Source organism: Berghia stephanieae, chromosome 1, assembly GCF_034508935.2.
Source record: "Berghia stephanieae isolate SIO BIC M18660-M18661 chromosome 1, UCSD_Bste_1.3, whole genome shotgun sequence".
In the NCBI taxonomy this organism is placed as follows: Eukaryota; Metazoa; Mollusca; class Gastropoda; order Nudibranchia; family Aeolidiidae; genus Berghia; species Berghia stephanieae.
In genome coordinates this window covers 37,545,527-37,558,775 of record NC_088360.1, presented here as the reverse complement: position 1 = coordinate 37,558,775, position 13,249 = coordinate 37,545,527, and the positions used below count along the sequence as shown (strand labels likewise).

At 39.1% G+C, this 13,249-nt stretch overlaps 1 protein-coding gene and 1 pseudogene across 1 annotated transcript; both read right to left on the bottom strand.

The window, feature by feature from the left end:
* Window positions 1-3,643: 3,643 nt before the first annotated feature.
* On the bottom strand, window positions 3,644-4,711 carry LOC144967826 (uncharacterized; annotated as a pseudogene).
* Window positions 4,712-5,929: 1,218 nt separating this feature from the next.
* LOC144973702 (uncharacterized) lies at window positions 5,930-6,570 on the bottom strand. Its single transcript, XM_078916520.1, has one exon. The coding sequence runs from the start codon at window positions 6,533-6,535 to the stop codon at window positions 5,930-5,932; it is 606 nt and encodes a 201-aa protein (XP_078772646.1). The 5' UTR covers window positions 6,536-6,570.
* Between the last annotated feature and the right edge of the window lie 6,679 nt (window positions 6,571-13,249).

Here is a 13,249-nt window from a genome sequence, read left to right as displayed (position 1 = left end):
TTTATTCGAAACATTTTCTTCACCAGCATAAATCTCAAAGGTGTAGACATAAGCACTTTTACTATCGGCCAACATGTACAGTTTGATCCCCCGCGACACTGGCTTGTCCTTGATATAAATTTTGAACCGCAGCTTCCCCCTCCATCCGCACACAGCTTCATCAATTGCAATGTTTTTGTCTGGAACACATAAAGCTGTAAATGTTCTTTGTAAATGCTCATAAAATGGCCTAATTTTAAAAAGTGGATCATGCCCTGGCTCTGTCGGAAGCACATAGTTGGCGTTGTCATTTACATGAATCATCATCAACAAAGCTTGAAAACGGTTACGCGACATAATATTTTTGGCGAACGGTGAATGAAGAATCTCTCTGGTAGACCAATATTCATCTATAACATGTTTATGAACAACTGACATATGTAAAAATAGAAGAAGAAAACCTTCAATGTCATGTACAGAAGCTGTCTTCCACATCGCGAGACGACTATTCGGTGCAAGATTGGTTTTGGCAGCAATGCTCTGCTGAGCAAATCGGTTGGTTTGGGCTTTGAAATGTTTGATCAAATCCTTTGTTATGATTTAGTTATAAATGTCTATTGGAGTCATATCATCATCAATGGGAAATGTAAGTCCAGGATTGCCATTGAATTCAGGAATATCAGGTAAACCAGCAAACCCTTCGAGCCCGCCGGCTGCATCTCGGACAAGTTCCCGTATTTCCTCATTATCAGAGTCAGCAGTGGGGTTATCACCACAATCATCAGGTGAATTAGATAAAGGATTGATTGATGTAGAGCCATGAGAGGCATTTGGTCTCCTTCTCTTTCTAGAATTAGAAGTTGATGGACCTGGAATGTCGAAGTCTGAATCAGAATTGCTTGTACTACTAGTACTAGAACTGCTACTTATGACCCTTCGTTGTCTCTTTTTACCACGACTAGAATGCTCAGGAACAAAGTCACTGTCATTATCATTACTGTCTGGCTCATCAAAATCATCTTCGCTACTAGAAATATAAGGATTTAGGGCTTGAAAAGCATCAAATACGTTTCTTCTTGTTCTTTCTGCCATGGTTGAAAATCATGGAAAAGAAGTCAGTTTATCGAGTACTATTCGTGCTAGTAAAAAATGTCAACAGTACAAAGTACCCGTTCATGTTTGGTATGAAAACAAAGCTAAAGTCGCGAACTACGACGTCGGCAAACTGCCACGGCCGATACTGTTCGGTGAATACAGATAATAAATAGCAAAGTATGAAACCGAGGGGGTTCGGTCTTGGCAGTCAGGCTTAGAATGAAAAAAACCGAGACGTGTCGGTCATGGCAGTCAGTGAGATAAGAACACATAAATGTTCACATGAGGTCACAACGAGCTGCAGCAAAGTCTTTTTTAGTGTGGTATATCTCAAAACATGGGACAGGACACAGTGGTTTGTTGCAAGCGATGCAAAATATTTGAGTTTGACGACAAATCTTTATCTTGTTACAAACTTCACAACGTGGACGGTGTTTTTGATCCTCGTACCGTCTTGGAAAATGTTTCAGTTGAGCAGCCTCAAGTCTCATGTCGCCAGGGATTTCTACTGGTGTTTGTGCTTTTTCAGCAGAATTGCGTTCCATGAGTGGAATAACGAGTTGATCAATTATTGTTTGCCGAAATTTTTTCTCTGACATGGACACATCAGGATTGCTCTTGCAGAAAACTATGTGGGCATTGACGAGAGCTGTTTCCTTGATGAAGTGATAGATGGCATAGTACGATTTATAGTTTCTGTAGGGGTACGCATAATTTCCCATTCTCTGGTTGAAATGGTCAACTCCTCCCATGTACTCTTCAGCAATGGCTGGTTTCTGAACCATTCGATGGCCTCCTTCATGCCCCTTTGCTCGTACTCTCTTTTCAGTTGTTTCATTTCCATGCACAGTGCTAAGCATGCACATACGTTTAGTGTCGTGCCACGCAAGAGAAACAATGTCGTGAGTGCGGAAAAAATTTGGAGGGTCCCCCTTTTTCAACTTAGATTTTTCTTCTTCAAGTTATCTGGAAAGCCTTTCCTCTGTTCACTAACTGTACCTACACCACCAGTGCCTCTAATTTTCAAATTCCGGAACAAATCAGGGGATGTATATGCACTGTCTGTGTAAACAATATGCCCCTTGTCTTTATATTTCTCAATCAATTCATGTACCACATGCTCACCAACCAACAGTCCATTTGTATCAAAATGTCTTTTACCAGGATAAAATATGTTCTTTAGACAGTACATGCTTGCAGAATCCACTAAACTAAAAACTTTGAACCCCCATTTGCTGGGCTTGTCTGGCTGATATTGCTTCATGAATGATCGGCCCTTGAAAGGGACCATACTTTCGTCTATACTGAGGTGGCGACTGGGATATACACATTCACTATATCTGTCTTTTGTTAGGTTAATCAGTCCTTTGATCTTTTGGAAAGGATCATATCCCATTTCATTCCTTTCAATCCTTAGACTTGTCCGCAAAATGTAGGAATGACTGAATTATTTGGTATCTGTTCCGAGACATGACCTTGCCACAACATGTGTGGTTCAGCCAGTACATTGACCAGTGGTCAGTGCATGCCTTCATTGGATAGAGCCCCATGTCAATCTGCAATCCGATGAATGCTTCCATATCCACTTTATCAACTGGTACCCATTTTGACTTCCTATAGCTATCCCCACCTCCAGTAACAAGTTCAGAAACAGCATACATATTCGTTTGTTCAACTATCAAATCAATAGCTGTTTCAGGGAAAAAAAGACGAAAATAATCCAAACAATCAAAGTTTGTTGTGTCAACTATTACACCACAATTTCTCCTCAATTCTCCTTCAAACACATCCAGCCAGTCTCTGTTATTGTTATTGTCTAATTCATTGTACTCCTGCCATTGAAATTGACTTACTTCAGAAGTACTACTAGGCACCACCCCCCTGCCACGCCCACCAGCTCGTTTCCGTTTCCTTGATGACCCAATTCTTGTTGATGGGCCGGGTTTTTCATCCAAAACATCTGAACCAGACATCGAGTGCACAGAATCACGTTCAAAACTCAACCAAGAGTCCTCACTATCATAATTAAACTCTTCCTCTGAATCAGAGTCATGTCTATAAATTGATTCATCATCCATCATGAAAAGATCATTGATTTTGAAGGAAATAATTGAAGTAAAGCTTTGAAAAAAATCACCACGCTAGTTGAATGCTTGTAGATCACATTTAGAATCATAGCAGTGCAATACATGGCAGTTTACAGCAGTTATGAGCCGTTTTTTAAGTACCGTGAGATGGGGTTACTTTGCATCAAAATGAACTTCTGACCAATAGCTTGTAAAAAATTATGCAAATAAAGAGACAAATAGTGTTCTATCCATAGAGTAAGCCTTAAAACTTTGTTTTACAACTCAGCATTTATTGAAATATTGCAAAACAAAAGAGGAGAACATTTTTTAAAAACATTTTTTCATAATTACAAAAATGGGGTTACTTTGCCCGAACGCAAACTTTAGAGAAAAATATTATCAAAGAACATTTATTTTGTTAAGAAACTAACAAGAACATTATATGTAAATTGTAAGAGTTAACTTCTTTTGTCCAATGATTATGGAAACGTCTTAAGAATTTAGAATCTCCTCTTTTTCTTAGGATAGGAGGGCAACCAATCATCATCCGAATCTGACACTGAAATGTCCGACAAAGACGTAGGCCTAATGTCCTGAGATTGGGAATCTGACTCTGAGTCTGAAACTGGTGGTTGAAGCTGGGATGAAGAAGCATGACAAGCTGTTGCAAGAGTAGTAGTAGAAGTAAAGGACGCAGCTGTACATGAAGTAGTAGCTGGACACTTGGATGATGATGATGCCTGTTCTATGAGGTCATCGCCGCTTATCGACTTCCCAGGCGCGACATTTAGCCTTGTTCGCTTTTGCCGATTGGATGAATTCTTTTGCCCCGGAGAGTATTTAAATGTTTGGAGATAATCAAGGAGAGCATCAGCAACAGGAGCTGGATCTGCATTGGTACAAGTGGAGGTGGGGTATTTCCTGAGAACTTGCTCCGCATTGAGGGGGAAAATTCTGCAAGCTCGAAATCCCGAGACCAGGTTCGTAGCATTTCGTGTGCCCATGCCTTCCAACAGTTTGTTAAGCATGGAAGGGAATTTTGACTTGTCAAGAGATGATGATGAGGGATTTTTCTGCCTGTAATCCCCTAGCTGTTTCCTCCATTCCTTTTTCAGGGGGGCAAAGAAAGAGACGTCTAATGGCTGGCATTTGTCCGTTGAATTCAGAGGCAGCAACACAAAGCCGATGTTCCACTCCAGTCATTTCTCCAGGACAACCCCACTGAAATGGGAGCTTAGGTTATCCCCAATGATAACCTTTTTTCCTTCTTTCCTTCTAGCCCATGGAACCACAACTGATAGAAACCATTCCTCAAAGTTTGTAGTATCCATCCATCCAGATTTGCTCCTTCCGAAACGCGTTCCTGCAGGGCCACCTTCGCACCAGGTCCTCCAGAGATGTTCTGACTTATAAATCACATATGGTGGAAGTAATTCACCTTTTGCCGTGCCTGAAAACATTAAAGAAATGTTGCCTTTAGAATAATTCATTATTCTTTCAGGATACAGTGCACTCTCCCGATAACGACATGGCTCGGGACCAGAGGTGCATGTCGTTATCGGGAACATGTCGTTATTCGGAAAATTTCAAGATGGCGGAAAAAGGGGTGTGGTGAGACCCTTAGAATGTACATTAATGTACCAACCAGAAGGGGAAGTTTTTCTGTTCCCGTTGAATTAGTTGCGATGAGTACCGTTAGTCTGTCTTTCGCTTGTTTGCCACCGTGGCAGGCTTCTCCTTTAAAAGTGTGAGTCTTGTTCGGGAGGCAGCGGAAAAACAGGCCTGTTTCATCCGCGTTGAAAACGTCACGAGGTGAATACTCTTTCATCAAACTGGACAGAGTTGTTGTCTTCCATTCATCGACGATTGATGTGTCCACGGAAGCAGATTCGCCGCAGGCCACCTTGAACACGATGCCGTGTCGCTGCTTGAATTTCATCAGCCAACCGCTGCTTGCTTGAAAATCTGTTACGCCTAGCCTCTCCGCAATAAGTCGGGCCAGCTCGGGGATAATGGGGCCAGAAGTAGGGGCATTTATTGCTCTTGTTTGTTTAAACCATGTCAACACAGCTTCGTCTACGGTCGCATTCGTTGCAAGGCGTGGTTTCTTGCGCTGAGGTTCATGGCTGCTTGTCTCTATCTTTGTCCTGTTCTTGATTATTGTTGATAAGCTGTTGTGGGGAATCTCATACTTCTCAGCGATCTGTTTCTTGGTTAATGTCTTTGTGTCCACATCAGCCAGAATTTGCAGCTTGACATCTATTGTCAGTATCTTTCTTTTTCTAATAGCAGCTGTCGACATCTTGGGGTGCGTTATTGTTCTCGGGTGAATATAATCGATTCAGCGGTCAGCGATGTGATGATTGACTCATTCAATGCGCGTCACCCTTTTGTACCGATGACAATAGACACAAGTGTGTTTTCATTGGCTATGAGGTGCCTCTGGTAGGACATTTCATTGGCCGATAACAAAGTGATCTCATTGGCTATGAGGTGCCTCTGGTAGGACATTTCATTGGCCGATAACAAAGTGATCTCATTGGCTATGAGGTGCCTCTGGCTCAGAGAATGAAATGAAACTTACCGGAAACAACATTTTAGCTATTTTTATTTTTGTATCTAGCAAAGTCACAGCCGATTATTGCTAACTCAATGTCGTTATCCGGAGAGTGGTCTAAAAAGTATGTCATTATTTAGAGAGTTTTATTACTAATAACATATAGTAAAAAAATCGGGACCGGGGGCCAATGTCGTTATCGGGAGAATGTCGTTATTCGGAGAGGTCGTTATCGGGAGTGTGCACTGTACTTGATTCCTCTTCGGAAAATGCACTTTTTCTGACCTGGGTCATCCGAAAGATTCGTCTCATCATAATTGAGAATATTGCCCGGATCAACATTTTCTAGTGACTGTGCTAAATTATTAAAATATTGTTTTATTTGTTCGGGGTCAACTTCAGCCCTTGATCGTTTAATGTTTTGGCAAGTTCTAACACACAATGTATCCTTATTCCTAGAACAAAATCCCCTTGCCCAGTCAATTCCTGGAAAATTATTTTTAAACACACTGACGGTCATTCCAGCCTTATCGAGTGCTGCCTTCACCATGTATTGTATTTCATTCATTTCTAAAGGCATCCCATAATCTGCACACATCTTTAAGTGGTTTGCAATGGTCTCTTCAAACTCTGTAGTCAGAGCTGCAGGCCTACCAGGGCTTTTTTTGTGCAAGCCATTGACTTTGTTTCGCAGTGTGCGGATTGGAATTTTGTAAATATTGGAGACATCTTTGATGGAAGAGTGCTTGCATTCAGCAACAGCTTTCAGGAGGGTCTCCTCTGAATAGTCTTTATAATGCCTGCTTCCTGGGTTCCTTTTATGTTTTCTAGGCATAATGGTAGCTGGGGAATAAAAAAAAAAGAAGGAAAAAAAAAGGATAAAATGGAGACTTAATTTTTAAATATGTAGTCAGCAAAGTTCATATATCATGGTTGCAATCAACAGAACTTAATTCATATTTTAAAGTGACTACGACAGTCAGTTACAGTGTAAGTAAAATATATTACTCATGTACAACCTTTTACTGAAGTAAAAATGGATATCCTAAAGGAAATTTGACTGATCCTCCAATTCATGGGGCAACTTTACCCTTGGCTGATCATCTTTCATTTACATGGGGCAACTTTGCCTCCTGTTGTAGAATAAATCCATGGAACATCTTTCAAACTTACTATTGCCCATCATTTTTATTGACCTTTTAAGAAACAAAACTAATATAAATGTAACCATGGTCCATTTATTAAATATAATTTCAACTCACATTTTTTGGTCCAAAACGCCTCTGAAGTGTCAACAATGAGTTCAGCTTGTACACTGTCTTGATAGTGAAAGTAGAAGTACTCAAGGGTAGCTAAAAATACCCTCTTATAAATGAGTTCCAAAAAAAACCAAGGGAAGTAACTGTAATATATGTGAATCTTGTCCCTAATTCAGTACCCATTTGAGGCAAAGTTGCCCTTTGAGGCAAAGTAAGCCCATCTCACGGTACTATTAGAAAATCGCAATTTTGCGACCACGGCAATCATCGGTAAAACTCAACTGGTCGCAATATTGCGATACTGGTCGCAATATTGGGACCACGGCATGGAAAGTGTTAAAGTCTCTCTCATTTTCAAGTATGGGGCAAAAAGTCTCGCTCTCTCAGTAAAACATAAAAAATAATCTTTAAACGTGTACCACGCAAAAATAGTTTACTTTCTTTGAAAACAAGTCAATTTCTTCTTGCACAAGAAACTAATGGATGTGTATGCACAGAAAAACCCAAAACAAGACAACACAGCAACCCAAAATAAGAACTTGAATCAAGAATGACGAAAGTTAGATCAGAACACTGATTTCCTTTGCATGGCTGTAACAAGAAAAATAATGGGAGTTATGTCACCTTGTTTTATGTGGAAAGAAGGAATGCCCCAAGCTACGGAACAATGCAACTGTTGGTAGCTTTGGTTGCCTAGCTTACCCTGCATGGCTTTCGAGACTTTTTACCCACGAGACTTTAAGCCCCACCTTCCCCTAGAACTAGATTGCAATGTCACTTAAATGAATGCTCGTGCAACAATCATATTATCATGACCAAAAAATATAAATTTATGACAAAGTTATCTCATTTACAACAAGGATGAGAATTAAAGTGTATTGGAAAACTGCCCGATTAAAACAAAGAATAAAAATATCACGGTGTCAGAGAGCCAAACTTGGCGAACAGTTGCCAACTGTTCGCCAAGTTTGGCTCTCTGACACAGTTGCACTAGCTACTGAGCTGTCCAGTCATACAAGCCTCATTTACAACAGGTCTTGTGAAGCTAGAGATAGAGTCTCAATAGGATTGTGTCCAACTAATGCACAATGACTTTCATTTTCATTTCTCTTTGGTTAAGAATCAAATTCACAGATTCGGACTACTCAGTGGTGGTCAGGTTGCAGGGGTTCTCATAGTTTATAAAAATCAACTTTGCTTAAGATGGGCACTTAATCCGTGTATGAATAACGATAAGCAATGATTGTCTCCAGATATTGAACTGCTGTTTGGGATTAGTATGATACCTGTGAAATCCAAATAAGTGAAAAATGTATTTGGGCCAATTACTTCCTTTTATTTGAATACCTACTTTGACCTCAATGCCTTTTCCGCTGTGATTTTTTATTATATCAATTTTTTAAAATGTTATTTTATTGTTTTTGTCCTATAATGCTAAATATTGCACTTATATTTATTTTTTTATCTCATTTATTTATTCATTTAAGTTTCTTATGTTCTTGCAAATTCGGTGTATGTTTTTATTGCCCTCCTCCCCGTCCCCTGTTTTTATTTCCTTTTTTTTTTTCTCTCTCTCTCTCTCTCTCTCTCTCTCTCTCTCTCTCTCTCTCTCTCTCTCTCTCTCTCTCTGTATGTGTGTGGTGGATTTAGATTGTATCTGTGTGTGTAAAGGGGACGGGGGTGAGATCTTTTCATGTATGGGTGTGTGTGTGTGGCCATTCTCCCTGTATGAGTATGACTCAATCTTCGGATTGAGTCTGCGGTGCATTCATATCAACTCAACCTGTTATCTTCTTATTACTGTCAATGAGCACAGCTAAAGACATAACACACAGACATACAAGGAAATAATTATGTTTTAAAAAATGTTTGTTACTGCTGAAGTAATTATGTAAATTTTAAGAGCTAAGTGAAGGAGAGTACATATTTAAAGATCATATGGATGGATTTTGTTTGTTTGTTTGTTTTTAGGGTTTTACGGCACTTGAAACACATTTATGTCATATCAGCGCCAGTAAAAAATAAGAAAACTGAATAGTGAAAAGATTCTAAATGTACAATTAAAAGGACTTGAAGAAAAATTAAGCCAAAGGGGAGTGGTTGAAATTGGGAATAGATGTAGATTCCAAGAGCACACCATTAATGTACTTAGTTTGAGATCACCTAAATGTCTCACCCAGACACCAGCACATGATCTCACTAAGAGGAATAAACTCAAATGCTTACATTATACATACAAAATAACAAATATAACAATACACAACAGAGATATGATTTACAAGGAAAAAGATATCATCTCCAAAAACATTAACTATGCATTTGACTGTTTCCCTCTCAATCAAGCAGTACGGCCAGGGCCAGGGCAAAACCAAGTAATCTCATTCCAAGACAAAGACAAAAAGCAAATTGGAAAACAGATATAAGGGGATAGAAGACACAGTAAGTACCTCCCTGTCCACTATGGGAGGTCAGGAATCCCACCCACTGGATGGATTTTTTTTTAAGTTAGAAGACCTCTGCAATGGCATATCTGATGTTATTTTCAATTCTTCTTAACACTTGTTTTTATCATGACCTGGTTCATCTGAAACCTCGAATTATGTTGGAGTGAAAAGGGTGCTAAGATACTACAGCGCAGCACGGAAATCTCAAACAAGAATATGAAGAAAACATGTGAGTGGAGGAGGTAAACGAGTTGATTCTGTGAGGTTCCATTATAATGAAGTGTAGCTTTGTTTTATTTTCATTCAATAACAGGTAGAATAATGCTCCCCTTTATGTGTGGTATATTAAGAAGACAAAGCAGCACGTCCCCACCATTGTAGATTACACACTCGGCACTCATGCAACCAATCCTCACTTAACACTCTCATGCTTCTATACTCACCCCGTCTTCTCTACCCATAATCATTTCTTTGATTTCAATACAGTTACAGTAACGGTCTCATGTCGTCATTGCCTTGTTGGTACTGGTAATTTAGAGTGAGGCATCCGTGCAGTAGACACTGATCAGACATGTTTCGCACAAACCCCCCCACTCCCCCTCCCTTACACACTCATACTCCACACACGCATGTTTAACTCATTGACTAATATATTTAAGGCCACATATCAAAGAGAGCAATGGTAGTTTTTGTTTGCATTCAATACAAACATAAGGCAAAAGAATTTTATCAACAAATACGAAAGTTAAAGTCCATTTTGTTAGATATTTCCGTGTTCGCCTCCAATAGTGTTCAAGATTTTTGTATTGCCTGTACAAAGAAAATAGAGTCCTTGTTTTAAATTTATATAAATATATATCCGTTTAACCCTATCCCTACAAGGCTTTTTACCTGTATTCGCCTACAACATGGGTCTTTTTTGACCCAGACCTCTCAAAGAGAAAAAAAACTCTTTACCCCCCTCTTCCTACAACGTGGGTCTTTTTTGACCCAGACTTCTCAAAGAGAGAAAAACTCTGTACCCCCCTCTTCCTACAAGATGGGTCATTTTTGACCCGGGATATAAAATAACAGAAATACATCTTTTATGCTTATATTGTGTACAATGCTGCCACTTTCAATAGAAAAAAAATGTGCGCATCTTTTATACTGATATGATAGGGGTTCGAATCTCATATAAATATGCGGTTTAAGTTGTTCCATGAGTCCTAATTATTAGTATATATATGTATACTGTATATAATATATATATATATATATATATATATATATATATATATATATATATATATATATATATATATATTATGAATAAAGCATTTGATAGGATACTATTGTTTGTTTGTGGGGTTTTACGTCGCTTTTAACACATGGTAAGTCATATCAGCGAGTGTTATATTTCACATTCATTTTTGTGCTGCCACACAGAGACATGGTATAGCACAACACATGCCTCATTCGATCACAGTATACTGATACCGAGCCAACCGTCTTAGTAATAGTACTAATCCCATAATGCCGAGAGTTAGGCGAGACTGCTACTACCGAGCAGTGGTAAATGTTTACAGTGGAAACCATTTATAACAGGCCTGGATATAGCAGGGATCCGGCTATAACAGGGATACTCTAAACCCACATTTTTGGTTTTGTTTTCTTTATCTATGTAATATTTTATCGGATATAACCGGGAATCGGATATCGCAGGGATTTTTCTCCACCTCCACCATCCCTGTTATAATCGGTTTCCACTGTATTTTAGATTATAGGAATAAGCCTTCACAAAAAATATAAGAAAAACTAGAAAATTTATTAACTCAGATTAACTTGGATCAAAGGTAGATCAAATGGAAACAGTATGTAGCTTTCAATTGGAACAAGCTGTACATAAAATGGTTTTCACTGAATGTCGTTTGCAAACTGGCACAGAGCATTTATTACAGGCTGTTGAAGTTTTCACGTCTTTTTTTGGTGGACACTTTCCACACCGTCTCCTTTTCAGGCCACACCCTATTGTTGCAGTTGGAATTGGCTCATATTCATCATCATTGCCTAGTTGAGTAACTATTTTACTCTTCAATTCCTTAGGAATGTTCATAGTCAATCTTCTTTCCATGAGAGGACGAGCTAGTTCCAAAGCAATATCTATCTGAAAAAAACGTCGATTGTCAGCTTGGGAAAGTTTACTTTCTGGAAATTTAATTTTGTACACAGCTAATGCAGCGATGCTAGCGATGTCCAAAATGTTAAAAAAAAATAACCATGGGCCACCTCTTTGTCTGTCTTTTGGTTGTCATTGAATGAGCCATGAAGTCCATACAGTCAACTCCTCCTTTCGTTGAATTGTAGAATTCGATTATTTCAGGTATTTCTTTTCCATTCGGGGATGTAACTAGCTTTCCATCGTTGTGCATTGAAGACAAAACAATCACATTTTTTTTACATCCGGATTTATAACTTACAATGTTTTCCCTTTTTCAAATACAAATTCAGGCTGTCCTTTCTTTGTTCGCTTTGGGTCTTTGAAGGCTTCAGGAACAAACCTTTTATTTCTTCGAACCGTCCCCACAACTGTCATCTTATTCCCTTCAAGACCATTGCATAGTTCCATGTCCGTAAAAAAATTGTCCACCGTCAAATTTCAACCACTTCCAAAATAAGGTTCACTCAACTGTAGAGCCGTGTTCCTCCCTAAGTTTATTTGAGGTTCTCTTCCAATTTTTCCAAGGTATGGAATTGCTCCCAATGGGTATTTTGTGTCTGCATCCGCTGCCCAAAATATTTTCAGCCCATACTTGTCCGGTTTTGACGGCAAATATTGAAGAAAAGAACATCTTCCTCTCCAAGGCATTAGTTGCTCATCAACAGTGATGAAAGGTCCTGGCGAGTAATGGCGTTTTAGATTTTTCAACAGAGCCTCCCAAATGTCTCTTACAGGAGCAAAAATATCTCGATTCCTTCTCTCCGTTCTGGTGTTTTTATTGTCAAACCTCAGTCTGTTGGATAAACTCAAGAATCGATTTCTTGTCATCACAGCCCTTGCCAGCGCGTTTCCATTTTTTAGATCCCATACTAATTCCGTTGAAAAAATGTTTTGATTCATGGCACCCAGATGAATGAGAATACCGAGGTAGCCACGCATTTCGATATCATCCGTATCTTTCCATTTTTCTCCCAAAGCCTTTCTCCCTTCTGCATTTGTATATCTAACAACATCAGAAAGTATAGATTGGGTGAAAAATAAATTGAATGCAGATGTAGGATCAATCATCTGTTGACGACACTGACCAATTTAGGCTTTGCTTGACGACAAATATTTTTGCTTGGAGTTCTCTGGTTGGGTATAGTGTTTGCCGACCAGGACGTCCCATCTTTACTAACCACGGCAACAGAGTCTGACAATAAATAATAAAGTGGGGGGGGGGGGGGGGGGGGGGGGGGGGGAAGGAGAGAAAAGAATTAGTACTGCTATATAATAATATTGAAACAATTATTTCAACACTCTAAAAGTAAACATAATACAGGCATGATCGAATGGATATCACACTGGACATGTAGCTAAAGGTACATAGGGTAACCATGGTACACACTTGAGATTCGAGTTGCAACTTACGTAGTTCTTTAGCATTATAACATTGATTATTCAGTTAGACTTCGGGCACTGCATGTGCTAAAATGCGAAAAAAAAAACCTCACAACTTTAGTTATATTTAATTTATATCAATTTAGTTACACTCACCATCATTTGTATTTCCTGTGGGTTGAAGAACTGTATTCTCAGTTGCTCCGTTTTCATCATCAGAACTCATTTGCAAGTCAGGCAGAGATGGCGGATAGAAATTGCTTGAG

Bases quoted from the DNA above. Each gene is read 5' to 3' on its own strand.
- LOC144973702 (XM_078916520.1), bottom strand. From the start codon at position 6,535: ATGCCTAGAAAACATAAAAGGAACCCAGGAAGCAGGCATTATAAAGAC.